The sequence below is a fragment of the Andrena cerasifolii genome, chromosome 1 (genome assembly GCF_050908995.1).
Source record: "Andrena cerasifolii isolate SP2316 chromosome 1, iyAndCera1_principal, whole genome shotgun sequence".
NCBI classification, from domain to species: Eukaryota; Metazoa; Arthropoda; class Insecta; order Hymenoptera; family Andrenidae; genus Andrena; species Andrena cerasifolii.
Genome location: NC_135118.1, coordinates 4,940,312 through 4,959,827, shown reverse-complemented (window position 1 = coordinate 4,959,827; position 19,516 = coordinate 4,940,312). Strand labels below are relative to the sequence as shown.

The 19,516-nt window shown below is 37.9% G+C and overlaps 2 protein-coding genes across 7 annotated transcripts in view; both read right to left on the bottom strand.

Annotated features, from left to right (window-relative positions):
• Window positions 1-19,516, bottom strand: part of LOC143378439 (uncharacterized) — a 216,665-nt gene that overhangs the window by 178,816 nt on the left and 18,333 nt on the right. The window lies entirely within an intron of this gene.
• LOC143378595 (uncharacterized) lies at window positions 17,117-17,887 on the bottom strand. The gene is made up of 2 exons (XM_076830434.1): window positions 17,456-17,887; window positions 17,117-17,390 (listed from the first exon to the last, which is right to left on the bottom strand). The coding sequence occupies exon 1, from the start codon at window positions 17,797-17,799 to the stop codon at window positions 17,470-17,472; it is 330 nt and encodes a 109-aa protein (XP_076686549.1). The 5' UTR covers window positions 17,800-17,887; the 3' UTR covers window positions 17,117-17,390; window positions 17,456-17,469.

Sequence of the window (19,516 nt, the reverse complement as noted above, 5' to 3'; positions counted from 1 at the left end):
ATTCTTTGCAGATAAAAGAGCAATGTTTAAAGAACATTTGGTAATTTTTTTTTTGTAGAAAAATATTTATGTTTATAATAAAATTACAAGCGATATCCAAGAAGCCTTTTTAAAATGTTATTTTGGGGTGAGCACTGCCATTCGGAATCAGATTGGCTAAAATTAAAAAACAAAATAGGTTTCGTTAGTATATTAATGTATCTTCCGATTAAAGGAGGGAATTTCAGGAATATTCATTTATAACAAAATGGCGGCTATTCAAAGTTGAAGTCCTGATTTTTTCGCGGGAATTTTTGTGTTTGCCCATTTTGTTTTAAATTAATATTTTGGAAATTTCCTCCGTGAATCAGAGGATACATTAATATACTAACAAAATATTTTTTGTTTTTTTTTTATTTTAGATTATCTGCTTCCGAATGGCAGTGCTCACCCCAAAACAACTTTTTAAAAAAGCTTCATGGATGTTGGTTGTAATTTTATTATAAACGTAAATATTTTTCTACAAAAAAAATACCAAATGTTCTTTAAATGTTTCTCTTTTATGTGTGTAAAGTTCTGAAAAAATATATGCTTCCGCTTTTCCAAAAAAAAATCACAAACATTCGCCTCTTTTCGGCCGCCTGACTAGGTATAACCCGACGTTCTTTCAATTTTTTTTTTAAGAAAGTATTAACATCATTGCAGCCGCAATATTTTTTATTAATTATGTCACATCTCTGGGTACAATACTTGATTTTTGTATGTAAAAATATTATTTGTATAATACTGTTGTAGGGGCTAGTTCCAAATGCATAATTCGCTGCAGTGATTTTTGGTACCCACTCCTAATTAAACAGATCTTACATGAAAGCAAAAACAAAATTAGTTTCTTAAAATATATCAACAAATGCTGTCTCTGACGTAGCCGATTTAAACAAAAATAATTTTTCAAGATATAGCAGCACCCTGAATGGAGCTTGCAATTTTCAAACATGAAATGTTGCCTTTTTATGCAATAAAAAAGAAACTATGAATCAAATAAAAAATCCGCCCGTCAAAACCTACGTAATAGTGTATCATATGGCCCTGAGAAATTAGAAGTAAACCGGTAGAATAGTTCTTGAGTAATCGTGGGTACCTACCGTGTTTGAAAACCTGGTTTCGAGAAAAATGCATTTGACGAATGAGAAATTTTATAATTGCTTATTTCTTATTTCTCGAGAAATACTATAATTTCTCGAGAAGCTTAAGTCTAGGAGAAATATTATAAATCTCATTTATTTTCGTAAATGAATCATAATATAAATATTAAAAAATGTCCAGGGATTAATAAACTTAATATATTTACAGCACCGTAAACTGGGGTGACTTTGCCCACTTTTCGGAGAAACTATATTTTATTTTAGTGTGAAGTAATTAGAACATATGGTGTTTTGTAATCGATATCAATAATTTCTCCAAGGTCAATCGAGAAAAATAATAGCGAATTCAATCGTATGGTAATTTTTCAGTCAGGGTAAAAAAAGTGGGCAAAGTCACCCCGGCGGGCAAAGTCACCCCAGTTTACGGTACACGTATTTTTTCAATTATAACAACTGACGTTGATAAATTAATTCATTTAATTGATTCTTGCACAGCATTAATGTAATTAAATAAAATGAAGTTGAAGCGAGATTAACTTGACAAGGAACTGTGGAAATTTAATAGAAGAAAAAGTAATAACATTTCTTAAGTATTAAATACAATCTCTCGCGAAACAGGGACAGGAACAGAAATGCCAAAGGCGACGAGAGAAAAATATAAAACTATGTGGTCTTGAAAACACAAAACATGATTCCCTTGTAATTCTCACCCTCAACTGTAGTAAAATAAACACAAACAATGAGTACAACATGCACATATGGTTGGCAGTACGAAGTTCCCAATAATATTAATTAATTATTGAGCAAAATAGAAGCTCCAAATTGTCACACGTAGCCGTAATATTTCTAAATGCAAATCCTACAAATAGTCGCTCCGCCATTTTAGAAGAGGTTGGAAAACGGGTGAAAACGTGGACGGTGCTCTATATAGTACCTATTCATATTCAATAGAAATGGAAATATAGTCGCTGAAAAAATGTCGTATGACGTTGGAGGGACGTATTGATGACGCAATCAATGTCGTCTATAGAGTATCCAACGTCGGGTCATTACTTCCAACCCTCGGCGCGGTCCCTCGAAGCCTGACCTACCCCGAGATAGGAAGATATTTCTGAAACGAGTGAATTAACGATCGATAAGGCGGTTGGAGGGCTGAGAGATCGAGTGATTACGAAAGCCGCAGGAAGAAAAGAGGATGGAAACCATTCGTCCATGGCAGCAATCTAAGCCCCATCTTTTCTTAGTGAGGCTGAGCATGGTCTATACGCGAATGGTACACAGTAATTTGGCTTTCGATATAACGCACACATGCATGCAAGGTCGACTGGCAGGATGCATAGGGTGTCTGCGAACTACAGATAAAAATTCAATCGGTCAACGTAGAATAAAACGAAAGAAAACTGTTAGTAGGTATGATAGGTCGTCCTATAAAGAAGGAGGCTTTTCGGATACCTGCGTTTATAATAATATAAATCCACAGAAGTCTCACTTATCCGGGACAATTTTGAAAAATGTCGATTTTACAGCTGTTTGAAGGTAAGTGCTAACTTTCTTTCAATAAATTATAACTATGGAAGTAGTTAACGGATGGAGATGAGGTTCACGGCGATTTGTAGAAAAGGCATTGAAGTTTTAAGAAAAAATTATTTCAGTTTCAGAAACAAATTTTTTCAACCATTTTTGTGCAATTCTTTTAAACAAATGCAGTTTTTTAACAACGGGCGCGATTTTAAAAATCTGAGAAAAAAACAGAATATTGTTCTATCCTTCCCCTTCATGGTCTAATTGTCGAAAATATGGGCATTTTAAAATTGGCCTTGTAAAAATTCCCAATACCTAGGCATTTAAGGTACGGGGGAAACGCGATTGAGAAATTTGCAGTTATACAAAAAACCAACATGTTATTGAATTGAATAATTTTGTAAAATATTGAAAATTCATAGTCCTTACAATGGCCCAATTCCTGGACAGCTTAAGGGCTTACGCCACCCTGAGGCGCTCGAAACAGCACTAAACTAGACGATTTTTTTTTACTGTTACTATGAGATTGAAAATTATTTATTCTCTTCTTATGGGTAGAGCAGGTATTAGTGCATATATTGTATAAATACTGTACAAAAATATTAAAAAGTGACCGAGTTATCCATCTTATTCGCGGATTTTCGAAATATTTCCCCTAAAGCGCACCGTTTTTACAAAAATAATTTGTTTAAGAAATCGGTAACTACAACGGAAACTACACTCACATAGTTCATAAAAAAAATTTGATTTCGGACCTGCTCCATAGTTACACATTCGACAAGCTCGCGTGGGGGGGGGGGTCTAGAAGATTAATTAATACATTAAAAGTTATGGATATTTTTCTATTTTTTTTTTTTGTATAATCTCTTAAGGCAGCGTGCTAAAGATAGGTAATACAATTTTCGTATGAAAACTGTAAATTATTCCTGACAAAAAATTCTTATAAATGGCTTACTTTTCCGGCCAGCACAGTGGTGTTCCCCCTTAAGGTACGTTACAATGGGATCCAAAAGTTATTCAATTGTCGAGGAGCATATTTCCGCGATATAGCAAAAGTTAAAATTGTATGTGAAAAAAATATGGATTATGCTGTTTCATAATTATTTAAACATCCAGTTCAGATTTCACGTGAAACAACGAATTGTAGAAAACATTATTAATATTTTTGTTTATAACGTTTTTCTAATTGTTTAAACAATTGATAAAACTTTCACCATTTGATAAATCTAATTAAAAGAAGTGACTTTTGTCTTGAAATTTCTTTTCTATATCTTACAGATTGCGAGTTAGAAAATAAAATCGAAAAATAGCCGAATCTTCAGGGGTTAATTTCACCCCGTTAGTGTGATTTTGGGCGGCAAAAAAAAATTGCGTTGTAATCAGGAGAAAATTCCCTACGTATCCACAAAGTTTCAGAATTTTTTGAATTTTCGGGTTCGGGACCTACCCTTCTGAATGTTACAGAAATTCCTCAAACTGCATCCAGTATATTATCCGCTTTCACCATCGCTGCATATTTAACACCGCCATACGCGACTCGTGTCCGCTCGATAACCCATAATAATGCTATTAATCGATTCGATCAGTCTGATAACTCGAGTGTGAGCGACCAAATGAAGCATCTCCTTCAGGAAGCACAGTGCTAAAAATACTAACCATTCACTGAAAAACTACGCAGTGACTAAGTCTTTCTCCTACAAGTCTGATTCAATATAACATTCCTTAGAAAAAAACGCGATATCAAACTTCGAAGAAATCTTCCGAGAGGGAAGAAACGCTGACAAATTGAACGAGACGAGACTCGAAGTAGATGACTAAAAATAAAAGCGAAATTCATCGCTGGGCACACCTACCTACTTAGAAATTCCACACTGCAACTCGAACCATCATCTATCTTTACATTGCATCCCCAGCTTTTGCTTCTCGCTTTCTTCGATTTTGAAGACAAAAATGATAAACATTGAAAAGCGATTTTATCCATAAGGAATCCCTGCGATTACCTTGAAGATACAAGTTTACAGGTACCCACATTTTTTTGCTAAATTGCTACGCCATAATTCTCTGTGAAATTACCATTAAAATTAAAGGTACACTTGAGTCCTTCAGTTTGTAAACACGAAGTCTTAAAATTTTCGTATAAAATTGACAATTTAATTTGCATTCGCATCGGTAGTGTATAATCACAGGTTTGCGTGTAACGCTGTAATTAAGGGTTGGTTTTAGACGCGCAGGGGCATTACAGGGGCATTCTAAAGGGACGTAACATGCATGTGGTGTCTGAAATAGAATTGAACTTGTAACCGAGGTCAAGACACATCGATTTATGATAATTGCTGATATGGTACGTTGTACCTGCAGCTTTTGTGCTTTCCATGATCAATCATACTTATCATTCGTCACGATACCAGAGAAAGGTAATAAGGGTATGATTCTCTAAATACCATCGAAACATAGTGTGATAACCAACGTTTGCGCATGTAAATTAAGTAGATTGATACAAGGAACTGAATTACATCGTAACGCTTTTTATCTCCGAAAAGCTTTTCCAAAAGAACGTGAAAATACTGGTCTGAGGAAAATGATTATTTAGAATTCTATATTAGTTCTATGCTGCATGCAATTATCATTGAAATTTTCTGAAGCATCGATATTTTATCATGTTTGTTTTTGCAAGTGACACTTTTCTATAGGCATATGATTGTACATCCCCTTTTTATGTGTTTAATTTATGTTTTTCCTGTGTGCGGTATTAATTTAAAATATTTTCTTTTTCGTTCGTCAAGTTTGACTGAATATTAACACCCGAATAGTTAATTTTCTCCTTCGCATTTGTAAAAATGAGTAGTTCATTACTACAGAAATTTCAAAGAAGTCTTTTTTGAAATTTTCACTGTATTCCAAAAGTTCGATTGGATTGGCCAATTCTTTAATTCTCATTAATTAAAACATTTATAATGACTCCTTTGTCAGGATCTCTTTCGCGAACTATAACTTAATCTGCCGGACTTTAGAAACACTTGTAACTATACTTGAAGTTTCTGATTCGAATCGACTGAGAGTTAAAAGTAAGTAACGAGCGGTATCTACGTAATATCCACTTTCAACTCGCAGGGTTCAACAGCGAGGAACGTTTCTTCCGTTCTACCAGTTTCTCCGAATCAAATACAGTTTCACTAAACTCAACCACGATACTGTCGTTCTCCAAAGATACTTGAGCAACATATTTCGCTGAAGAAGCAAATAAATTTTTTTGTTTACTTTCCGCGTTCGTAAAACTAGCGGCGCGAAAGATATTGAAATGTAGTGATCGCCGAAACTGTGTAGAACAACAAAGCTCTTTAAACGTCGTAAAATGTCCGCGTATTTTGCGTTTTATGTCGACCGGCTGTATATACAGCTTTAGCAACGAGCGAGCAATGGGAATTCCCACGAAACGTTGAAATTTGTTCGAACTGGAAACGAAGCTGAAAAATAGGCAAGGGGGGCGCGGCGGAGAGCGGGAACTCTTCGCATCCCTCAAGCGAATCTCGTGGGTGTTAAAACCTTCGATCGAGCTTGCTGGCCGAGATGTTACAAGGACGATGTTCTGCAGCTGCACGCGTGCCCGCGTATAACGTTGACGGGCAGAGGGAAGTAGTGCGGACGCACATTAAGATAACACTGTGCGACAAGGTTTTCGAACCTTTAGAGGGCCACTATAGTGGCCACTAGGGTGGCTCTTATTTACTCTTGGTAAAGGGTCTAGCAGGGTAAGCATGAGCAAATGGCCCTCGTGCCGATTCTTGGAGTTGTTATTTTTTAAACAATGCTCCTTGCCTGAAACACCATTAGGTAAAGTTTTAGATCGCTACCCCCCTGTTTAAGGATAATATGGGGGTAAACGCCCGTAACGTTATTATTTTTTTTCTCGGTTACTACTTGAGATATTCAAATGAAAAAAAAAACGAGAAATAGCTACATACTAACTGCACTTCATATATTTTTCTGAAAATTATAAATCAATTATTAAGGGTAGAAAAAATAATTAATTTTTTGGGGGTGGTTTATGGAAACAACCCTTTGAGTGACCACCTCCAAAAAAATTAAGAATAATGCTCTATTATCGAGTTATTGTATATAAAAACCTGAAGATAGTCGAGATGGTGGAACATAGTTAAATAATTTAATGAAGAAGGTTTTTGGCATGTTCAACCTGAATTTTCTCAAAATCCTGACATGCTACGCCATTTTCACAGCCAAATTCGTTTTCAGCGAGCAAAAATCATCGGAAACGATATACTTCATTAAGGTTATACAAAAATCGCATTTTCTGTCAGACATTGTAATTACTGTTGTAATGCGGATGCGAAAATGGTGAAAAGTCAATGGCCCACTTGCATGGACTCGTGACTCGCCCGCCTGCTAATTATCTTTTTAACATGATTCTATTGTGCATTTCAGTGTAAAAATTCTTTAACCAACAAGGGAAGATCCCGAGCTCAGAAATTCAAAAAAATCTGAAACTTGGTGAATATGTAGAGGATTTCGTCCTGATTAAAACGCATTTTTTGTTTGCTGCCCAAATTCACTCTAAGGCATGGACCTAAGAATTAAATGGACGGAGCACAAAGTCTCAACATGGACGAGGGGGTGTAGCCAGTCGATCCATAGACATATATGGACGGAGCAGAAGCTGGGACTATAGGCGAGGGGAACGGTAGGCTTGGAGGGGAAAAGGCAGAAGTCAGATACAGGCACGTCGGGTTAGCTTCGGAAGCATTCGGTATACATAACCACTGCGTTACCCGATTTGCCTGTATCGCTCCCCTTACCGCGAATCTTACACCCCCCTCGGCTTACGCTCTGTCTATATATGTCTATGAGTCGATCGGGAAGAGAGAATTCGTGGTGGACGACTTGTGATTGGCGGAGTAGTGCGCATGCGTCGCGGTTTATTTGAAACGAAATGCTTATATAGGGTGTATTAAAATATGTTTATATGTATAAAACTATACTTATATATTACTTATATATATATGTACTTACATATGAGCCCCTCAACTGACGAGTGGCATAAGTTTTACCAAGTCTTAAGACACCAACATATAATGTTGCAATTACGTATTAACGTTTCAAACTCAACGACAAACGTAACCATAAAAAAATATAAAAGAGGCAATGCCTCTTATCAATGATATGTCACTTTCATTAACCAATCACCGATCGTCCACCACCGCATGCGCAGTATCAGGCACCCCCCTTACTTATACGAGCTTAGACCCCTCAGCTTTTTGCTCCGTCCATTTAATTCTTAGGTCCATGCTCTAAGGGAGTGAAATTAACCCCTGAAAATTCTGCTATTTTCCGATTTTATTTTATAACTCGCAGTCTGTAAGAGATAGAAAAGAAGTTTCAAGACAAAAGTTACTTCTTTTAATTAGGTCTATCATTTGGTAACTTACAATTCTTACAGTTCGCGAGTTATAACACAAAATCGAAAAGTTTCCAGAATTTAAGGGGTCAATAATTTCACCCCCTTATAGTGAATTTAGGCAGCGAATAAAAATTGCGCTGTAATCACGAGGAAATCCGCTACGTATTCACAAAGCTCGGATTTTTTTTAATTTCCAGGTTCGGGAGCTTTTCTTGCAAATAGTCTGTGGAATGTAAACGATATTCCCTCTCTAGGTGAACGCAGGTTGGCTTCGTCCGGATGCATATAAAAGGGAAGACTGTAGTGGCTATTTATTTCGAATTTAATGCTAAATTATAACAGTAGTATGCTTTGGTAGAACAATTATTCTAAACGAAGACCGAACCTTTATTAACAATTTTCCTTTATTAACATTTTCCAAAATTTTGAAGGGCAAACACCTTGAATGAAAAATATTAATAAAGCTTCGTTCTTCTTTCTCGTCACCGAACTACATATCGCAACGAGTCTAACCCTGGAACAAGAATCACCCCTCCCATTTTCATTAACATTCAAAGCGTCATTTAACGAACCTAAGCATAGCTGAGTGAATTTTCAAAACTGATTCTCACCGAAAAGGAAACGCTCCCCACAAAAGAATGTTACTATACATTTCCAATTTACTTTTGCACAAAGGATCACCCAATTCCCGACCCCACCACGTATTCCGTCATACCCCGTATGCATATCCCGTTCCTGGAAAGGTCCGACTGGAAGCATTCCTATGCTTTCCCTTCCTCGGCCCAGCACACTCTCGCGGATTTTCCCCGGTAGGCAAGTGTGCCCAAGCGAGATCTCTCTGTTCTAAACCCAGTTAGCTCGGTTCCGCGAAGCAACAGAGACAAGCAAAAGGGAAAATCCTCTCGGAGCGCCGTCGCGCGGCTATGTAGTACGGTCGTAATTGTCGCGGTGGCTGCGCTGTCGATGCAAATGTTTGGCCGCGGCAAACTGGGTCGTTACAGCACCGCCGGCCCACAAAATCATCCGCTGAGGTTTCGATTGTCCTGCTTTTTTTCCCCCCGCAGGCCACGGGGCAGCTCCGATTGGCAGGCCGGGGCCTCTCTGTGGCCACGCGGACAGAGGGAATTCGGCCTATCGAAAGCTGGCTTCGTGCCGAGGGAACGGTGGAACACAGGATACCATTTTCCGACCAAGAACGGACCGAGTGCATTACCGCATCGTTGCGTTATATCATACGCCGGGTACCTGGCACAGCGGGCTGCCGGGAGCCGGGCGATGAGAAGCCAATGGGAATGTTGACTTAGGGAGGAATGAAATCTCCTCGAGGGGCCCTGGATTTTGTAATATTTTTTGGCGCTCCTCGGCATGCTTCACTCGTCTTTCTCCTCTTCCGATTTACCCTTGGAAGTTTATGTGAAAGGGATGTATGCTGAGGTCCACGCGCCGAAGAACGCGGATAATGCGGATTCATAGTGCAACCATTTTGTTACGTTTACTTGGGATAAGGTATTATTTTAAGAGAAAGGTTTTGATGTGTGTAGGGGAGACCGGGGCTAGTTGATACAAGGGGGTAGTTGATACAGACGAATTATCTCGACACCGTATTGGGGTCTGACACGAGGGCGGGGCCTAGCCAAGGTGGCGACAATATGGGCCCAAGATACATGTGTTGTATATGCGATAATGTAGTTTTTGGGAAAATGTTCCTTTCTATGCAAAGTATTTGTGATTGGGCAGGCTCAAATCCCGCTCAGCGGAATTTTTGCAACGGCACGAGAACAGGCAGGGATTGGTGTGTACCCAACGGGCGCTTCTATTTTCCGCCACCAGATGTCATGGTGACGGATGTCAGATCTCAATATGTGTACCTTCATTTGAGCGAGATATGTGAAGATTGTTGTTCAATTCTTTCCTACGATCCAGCGTACGAGTGTGTACATTGACGTTAACAATCGTTTGTTAACTGTTTTCGTTTTTACAGAGAAAAAGTAAATAGTTTTGATACAAATTGATCGTCCAAATAACATTTTTTCATTCATTTTGTATGTACTTTCTCAAGCTTTCGCTTACTATATATTAAAGAGGAAGGACCAAAGTATATTTTGGCATATTTGTTATTAAGTAATTCAAATACAAAATGAAAAAAATTGAAAACAAAATAACGTATCCACTAGCCCCGCAGTGGGGTAAATTAATACATTTTACCTTCGTCCAAATAACATTTTTTCATTCATTTTGTATGTATTTTCTCAAGCTTTCGCTTACTATATATTAAAGACGAAGGATCAAAGTATATTTTGGCATATTTGTTAACAAGTAATTAATTCAAATAAAAAATGAAAACAGAATAACGTATCAGCTAGCCCCGCAGTGGGGTAAATTGATGCATTTTACCTTCGTCCAAATAACATTTTTTCATTCATTTTGTGTGAATTTTCTCAACTTTTCATTTACAATATATTAAAGAGGAAGGATCAAAGTATATTTTAGCATATTTGTTATCAAGTAATTAATTCAAACAAAGTTGAAAAAAATTGAAAACTGAAAAACGTAGCAACTAGCTCCGGTCTCCCCTATAGGTATACATCTGTGAGTAAATTGTAGGGTCAGTAGAAAAACGGCGGGGTCCATTCTGACCCAGTATGCACCGGGCACTCACGTTATTTATTAATATCCAGCGCGTTTCTTATCAAGTTTTATATCAATTTGTTATATTTGGAATAAGTTTTGAACAACGAAAATGGCCTTTAATTTTCTTAATGGAGATCTATATTTCTTTTATGTCATATGAAAATTACTATCATAACGAATTCACCGATGTGAGATACTGTAACGCAATGGTTCCCAAACTGTGGGTCGGGACCCCCAAGTCGCCGTGGTTATTTTCAGTTGACGATTCTTAACACATGTTTATTTTAATGTGTGTACATTGCCATACGGTGTTAAGGAGAGAACCTGGTTTTGGACGCTGAAAAGGTTATTTTCGCGAATTTTTTTAATACAAAGAAATGAAGTCAATCTTTCCAAAACTTTAGGTATTTTAATATATATTTATACAATACAAAAAATTTAATTAAAAAAATTCTAGTTCATCGCGTCGAAATGCACTAATCATTTATGCGCATCGCCAGTGGAATTGTGAAATGGCAGAGAAAATGGAGCCTTTAATTTTTGCCCCAAATAAACAAATGATGGATAAACTAAAAAAATAAGAAAACAGTCTAAAATTGGCAAAATTGGGGGGTTTTAAAAAGAAAATTACGGTTGTGAGGAAAAAATAAGATGCTTTTATGAGAGAAACATGGTTAATTTAAATTGTTCATAAATCTTTTTGGCTCATCGACGATGGGTGGTTATTATTTAACTACAAAGCCCCGAGGAAAGTCGATCGACCAAATACTTTTTTTCCTATTTTTCCCGCCAAATTGAAAAATGTTGTTTTGAGAAAAAGCGTAGCAAAGTTTACGGTTACCGGTCGGGCAATACTTCGAATTTCACTCTGAAACTTTAGGAATATATTCTCTAAGAGTATTACTACCGATTAAACAAAAAAGAAAATAGAAAATTTCGACCCTCCAAACCAGGTTCTCCTTTAATGACGTAACACTGATTTTTCATAAATGGAAAAAAGAAAAAGCTGGCTACCCAGATATGCAAGCACAACCACCACACTAAATAAAATAATTAAATATTATTACTTAAATTATAATTATTAAAATATTGTTAAAAATATTATTAGATATATTGGGGAGGAGGGGTGGCAAGTTACATGGATATTACAAAATGAGGGCGTGACAGAAAAAACATTTTAAAACACTGCCACAGAAGACAATTCATAATAACCCAATATGTGATTTCGTTCCACGTTCAATTACCATTAAAGATCTCACTTTTTTCTACGAAGAAGGACATCGTGATATCCGCAGTATCCTTGAACCCTCGTATCGTCGCTAGACGAACAGCTGTAAATTTTCGAAAACTTTGAGGAATGCAGTCACGCGATGCGTGAGTCGTCTTCCCTGCATTCATTTGCGTTTAACCTATTATTTGAAGGGAAATATCGCACAACTTGTACACATACTCCTGCGAACGCGAGCGTTCCATCATTTGTTTGAAATATTTGCCGCGGAATAGCTTTATCGATGTCAATCGTTAGGTAGAATTTCGTGACCACTATTCAACGGATTCTACGGGCAACCGCAATCATTCCATTATCATCCGTGGAATAATTCCGATATACTTGATATCAAACTACATCCGTGATTCAAACGTTTTCCGGTGTGATTACGCGTGCATGCGTTTTACATGCTCCACGTGGAGCAACAGAATCGTTATATCGACTTTTGTTCTATAGTACACAATACAATGTATTATTGCATTCCCTCGATACACGCTCGAATTGCCTTCTACGCTATAAGTTCATCGCCACTCCCAGCATAGCGAGCTGCTGTTTCGCTGAAAACGAGAGTGAAGGGGAATTTGGTATTCATGGCCGGCGGAATTCATTGTGCAAGTAATGCGCCGCGTAAGGGCGCCAACCAAAGGGGGCGCTAAAAATTATATCGCAGACTTAATAATAAAGGAATCCAACTCCCATATAAAAAAAATGTAAATGTAATTCTTTTTTATTGTGCCTCGTAAAGGCAAAACATATTAAGGGGTCATGCTCTGTCAGGAGGCCGAAAAAGGGTGGTCTTTGGAAATTTTTTACTCAAAAGCTATAACACATTTCTCAAAAAATCTTTTTTTCGTTTAAGGATTGCATCTGGTACCGTGCATAGTAATTTTTTTATTTAAAAATATTTAGAAATAACTGAGTTATTGTCCATCACTCGAAAGTCGATTATCTAAAATAAAAAATTTAAAAGAATTTACTTATTATATTATATTATAGCAGTGGTCATCGCAGAAGCCTTTATTTTTAGAGAACCTTCGAGTGATGGACAATAACTCAGTTATTGCTAAATATTTTCAAATAAAAAAAATACGATGCACGGTACTAAATACAATCCTTAAAAGGAAAAAAGATTTTTTGAGAAATGTGTTATAGCTTTTGAGTAAAAAATTTCCAAAGACCACCCTTTTTTCGGCCTCCTGACTGAGCATGACCCCTTAAATAACTTCAAATATTTCCTCCAATTTTATTCCACAAAGAATATATTTCTGAAAAATCTTCCACGCGTCTAGAAACACTTGGCAACACATAGGTAACGAACCACTGATGAGCATTATAGTAGTGTATACGAGAAAGTTTCGCAAACACGTACGCGGTGGTAGCAGGCGCGTCAAGAATGAACAAGTGGAACCACTGTAAGGCACTATTTGTGTTGAATGGAAGCACGTGTACCGAAGAGATTGTTCCCCGGATGCCAGATCGTTAACTTATGCCTGAAACTTCCGTGAATCAGGTATCAAGCGAAACAGTTGCGCAAGGGCACGCGCGGAACGCGTATAGGTGTGCGGTAGATGCACGCCAAGATTTACTCGCGGCGCGCCTTTAGGGAGGGGGATTAAACTGCTCGAAACTGACGGCGCCACGGTATATTTTCCGCGATGCAGCAAATCAGTTGGCTTCGGTTAGGAGAGGTCCAACGTTCAAACGGACCGGACAGACGGATTCATGCATCTGACGGGAATCGCGGTCTATTTTCGATGCGCGCCGCAGATTTGGAGCACGGACATTGAAGTAAATTGCGTTCGATCGCAGGCCAGTTCTCGCTGCGGCCACTGAAACCGAAATTCCTGCAGCGTCCCCCGATTTTCGCCACGAGTATCATTAACCACCCCCGTTCCAAATTAATAATTGGCGTCGACTGCGTTCTACCGGCAGAATTATGCGGAATAATGGTAATTTTCTGGACACGCATCGTATGTTTTTGTTAATGAAAATTCCAATGTACTTTTATTTTAAATATTTTTTTTAATAAATCAACCGTTTGCGGGGGAATCGATTTAGATGACTCACCCCCTGTATCGTTTTTACTAAACATGGCAGAGAGAAAGCAGCATGGGCGTAATTTGTTATTCCGAATGGGGTGGTTAAGAGAGAAGAATAGGTGGAAGTTGGAGTATTTTAATAGGAATGAAATTCTTCTGAGTTCCACGTGTTCCAACATCTGACTGGGGCAGGTATTCCTAGTTCCAATACTTCGGTAACGCATTCCAACTTCTACCTGGTCTAACTTTAACGTATCAAAATTAGTGGAATATGAAATATATTCTAAAGATGTATTTAATATTAGGAAAGACGCCAAATATGTGAAACATAATGAAAGATTTATTAGGTATTTCCGGGGAGAAAATATTCAGCCAATAAATCATTTCTAAATAATTTATTTATCGAATACAATTTTGAAATTTATTTTTACAGGTCATTATTTCGTTATTTTTGTTTATTTTTTGTTTTTATTGTTTTCCTGTGTTTTAAACAGGTTGGCGTTTCAAGCTTATTTTTGCTAATATTGTGCCCAACGAACTATAGTCCCATTTTCGTGATCCCCCAGCAGCAGCAACGCACCGGGAGAAAGGTGGTCTCCCATCTTTCCCCAGTACACCGCCCCGTGATGCTTAACTTCGGTGATCTAAATTTCGCATATGTATGTTCGTTTTTATTGTTTTCCTGTATTTTAAGCAGTATGGCGTTTCAAACTAATTTTTGCTTATATTGCCCAACGAACTATAAGTCCCATTTTTTTTTCCCTCCTCTCTCCTTCGGGTCCCAACAGCAGCAACGCACCGGGAGAAAGGTGGTCACCCATCTTTCCCCAGTACACCGCCCCGTGATGCTTAACTTCGGTGATCTAACGAGAACCGGTGTTTCCGTCACGGCTACGGCCGCTGGTATTTCGTTATTTTCATTAGATTAATTAGTTATCGCCTTTAATTGTTATCGTTATATCACGGAAGCCATGGAGACAAACTTTTTCCGGACATGATGTGCACAAAGCTTACTAATTTTACTTTCTTGAAAAACGAGTAGGTATGTGAATGAAATTTCAAAGCCCTTGTACCTGCATGTACCTAATTACATCTTAAGGAGGTTCGATACCTCACTTGCGGGGCAGGCGGCGAGAGGGGTAAGCCTATGCTTATACATGGGAGCTCTGCAGTGATACCAATCTTAGATAAAAAAAAATTATGTAGACAAAAATGTTATTCACATGTCTATTCCTAATAAAATTATTACTACATATTTTGTTTTGGAATTCAATTAAACAAAAAGTATGTTTAATGCAGTTAGAAATATAATATTTTCATTAAAAGTAGCGTAAAATATGCGAGCGAAATGCGGCAACGTCGCTTTGCGTCCATCTTTTTTTCTCTTTCCACTTTACACTTGTGGCGTCGCAACAAATTACTAAATACATGTTTACAGCTTGGTAGTGTTTTTACAAATTTTTACTGTATCCTTTGTGCAAGTATACACTGTATAGATGACTACCTGGCGTACAGCGTTGCCACGTTTCAAACAGTTCCTTCAGGCAGTTCCAAAAATACGAGCAAATTGCTGTCTATTTATTCAATTATCTAATAAACCGTACGGTAAATGTCCAATTTTTTTTTTTAGAATTTCATAGGAATACTTAAGCTTTTCATTGCAACACTTTTTAGGACTTTCTCACTATTTTTAAGCACTCTGTGTAACATTTTATAGAAATTTTATCGCTTCTCCCATAACAGCCTGTGTATAAGAGCGCAACTTTGATTTCAATTTTTTCATAAACCGTGCTGTCAATCGACTTGAAATTTTAACACAATGCGGACTACACTTTGGACATTAGATCAAAACACTTTTCAAAGATTTCTCATTATTTTTGCTCCGGTATCGAACCTCCTTAAGCGACACTAAGAAACAGGCGCCACTCGAGAACGTCATTTCAGTTGCTTTCGACGCGAGGTAAACACGAAAGTAGCCAGAGCCAGCCGAAAATTAATATCCTTGCAGGTGATTCTCATCGTAGCCGAAAATAAGTTCGACGATAATTATTGGCGCACGTCGCGGCAATTCTTGTGGAAGGCTGACTTAATTTTAGCTTTCGTCGGTATGTTGATTCCCGAGCGTGTTGGCGACTTTCGGGAACGCTAAACTCGTGTCCCCGAATTCCAGCTGAATGATGGTCAACGGCGACTTCGGTGGAAAGAAGTAGGAAACGCTTCTGGGATGTAGAGCGCGCATCGTGGGTCGTGGAACTCTCTGCTTGGACACGAAATCTTGTTGTTCGCCGGAAATATAATCACATTTTTATTCACTTTCGTTACGGATAAATATTATAATACGACCGTATCACTCCTAACTTAAATTCTTAATTTTATGATTAAGATACGTGTATGTACATAGGTTTAAAGCGAAGATCCTTTATTTTTTTTTAGTCCATATTGGAAAGGAGTCTTGAGCATTGTTTGAATAAAATACTGTACAAATCTACCACTGAAAATTATGTTCAAACATCCGAACGTTATGTTATTTGAACAAGCAAATGATTTTTCTCTGAATTATCTCTGATCCCTGATTTTTATTTTGTTTTATATTTGGATAAATGTATCCTGGAATAAGTTCTGTTACAGTTATCTCATTATCTGCCAAATGAAATGCTTGCAGTCAGCACTGTCCTGAGAAAGAGCGCAGTAAAATTGTAAAATAATCTCGAAAACATAGTTTATCGAACTCAAGGTCACCTGCTATTTTATTTCCAGCAAATAATGAAATAAGAAATAATTTTGAAATTATATATTCGGCCCTGGCACGGTATAAGATTACTTCTTCCAAGTTGTTTTCAAACTTGGCCTCTGCCCGTAAGTAAATAAATAAGTAAAATAAATAAAATATAAATAACAGCTGATTTGAACTCACTGCCTCAACTATTACTGTCTATTTTGTGTTTCGAATAATTTTCTAACATGATTTCCTCCATCGAATATATTCCTTTAAATCCAATTACATTTTAAGATCGCAGTTAAAATATTTTCGTACCCAGTCCCGTTCAATTGTCATAAATAATAAGACACTGCCTACCAGCAAACATGATCGCAGAGACGAAGGACTTAATCAATGCGTACCACATTCAATACATACTTTTATTGGAAATCAACCAATTACAGTTGGACTCGATTAGCAAGCAAGCAACATACTTTCTCCGCGAACCGTAGACAGTCACCAGAACTTCCAAGAAGTACGAAAACAGTAGAGAAGTGTCGCCTCTCAGAAGCCGTCACCGTTTCTGTACACGAGAGCTTCATATTCCCGACATTCCCGGTATCAGCCTGCTACATCGATTCGCTCCTGCACTCTTCTTTCCCGTGAACCTTCCGCTCCTCCGTGCCACCCCAAAGGGGACCTTCCGTAACAAGTCCTACGAATTAACCAAGGCGGACGAAAAACATCAGCAACATTGACGCTTACGTGCTGCGACATCGTCACCGATTCATCGCGAAAAGCCCACCACCGGTCACTGTCAACACTTCCAAATTGATCCGCTCAATGATCACGTAGAAGAAGATCAAACGATTGATCGTGCAAACGGCGTCGAAGAGGTTGCTCTCCGTGGACGCGCCGAACAACAGGCCGCGAAGAACTGGCGCGTCCACTAGGAAAGCTTGCCTCCACGTTTCGTGGTCAAAGTTCGTGTCGTTCGTATCGATTTCGATCCTCGTCTCTGGAACACGGACCTTCGAGGGGCTGTCGGGAGCCTTCAGCTGCTGGGCCCAACTCTCGGTCGCTTGGAACACCGAGCAGACTTCGCCCATGGCTGCTCCTAGCGATCGCCGCGCGATAATTCGTCGTTAAGCTACCATCGGCACAACCGACGGATCACTGAATCCCGTCGGTCCATCGCTGCGCAATGGTTCCTGGTGCGAATGCCAAGTTTGATGTACATTCGGTTACCTAACTGCTCTAGAATCGTCATCGGTTAAAACCGCACGGCCCATTGCGAAACTGGTAAACGCATTAATGCGTGAGCGAACGGTTCTAACAATGAATGAACCCCCGCGGCTATTTCTTGCGGGAGTTTAGGATGGCTGAGGTGAGTCTGAGGAATGCGGGCGGATTTTGCAAGGGTGATCTGGTCGTTTTAAGGCACAAAGCATAGTATCGACTTTCTGTCGATCGACGATTTGGTGGAAGACGTAAATGATAAGTACCAGCTCATATGGAGGCGCGCATACCTAGGGTGGGGTGGAGCAAAGAGGATGAGATAGAGTAGAAGCAGAAATATGCGATGTAAGCGACACCTGTCTGTTCAGGCTCAATATTATTCAGTTTGCGGGTAGCGGAGTGGGAGGTGTAGAAGCCAAGCCAAATATGACACCTGTTTGTAGACATTGGTGGACATTTGTAGCTGTTTGTAGGGGGCTTGGGATATTCGTTGATTTAAAAGTGAAGAAAGTGTAAAAATGATTCGTTGTCACGTTAAGGGATGTCATAGGTCGCAAGCCAAAGACAAAAATCAACACTTTTTCTCAGAACCTGCAAATTTTTTGATGTATGATTTCAAGCAATAACCTAACTTTCAATGTTATTAAATAATGAAGCTTATGGAATTAGTATCAATAAAGAAATCTCTTTTCACCTTCAATTACTTCCTTATACTTCTACTTTATGTATAATTTTAAAAATTAATTTAACTTTATTTGTTATGTATTATTTATATGTGTATATGTAATGCGATGTATGTAATATGTTTGTAATGTCCATAATGTAATTCACCATTAATCAATTTTAACATTGTATCAAATTTACTGTTCTTTTCATTATTTCTGCTTTAATTAATATTTTAATTCATTCATTTCTAACTTTGAAATTTTTAAATACTGCCTCTTTTATCGAAATTTCGAGGGCCTGAAACACCAGAGGACGCTGAATCTCGTATACTACTTTTTAACACAGGGGTCTTATGGGATGCTTCCTCTCTATCTTATCCTCTTTGGGGTGGAGCTGAAAGTCCCGTTCTTCATATAAACCTATGTTAAATTTAGGAATATTCTTCCGAATGGCCCCAGTGGCCGATCGAGATGAGGTTTGGAAGGAGGAGTGGGGAGGCGGTGTGGACCCTAAATCTGAAACTGTAGCTTCGGGTATTTATTAGTTTCCAAAATATTACTTAGGGATGAGATGATATTTCTTCAGAATTCTCGACAATTCTCGAGAAACTGATTAAAATATTGGAAAAAATATATTTTTGGAATAATGTTGATAATATTTATCAAAAACACAAGAAAACTTTAACTAAATGATTATTCCTGTCTAATTTATACAAAACTTGTGTAAATGAAAAAATAGATATTAAATATAATTGGTAAATTTATGTATTTAATACAAAATTTGTACAAAGCGAAACATTACTTTTTGGTTTTAAAATTTATTTTTAAAGAGCACAATGCGTCTAATGTAGCGTCAGCGAATCTATTTCTATTGTGGCAAAATCTGCTACTGTTATATTTTCACGTTTTATAAATATCTATC

Excerpts from the sequence above, each read along its gene's own strand:
- LOC143378595 (XM_076830434.1), bottom strand. The coding sequence starts at position 17,799 with ATGGGCGAAGTCTGCTCGGTGTTCCAAGCGACCGAGAGTTGGGCCCAG.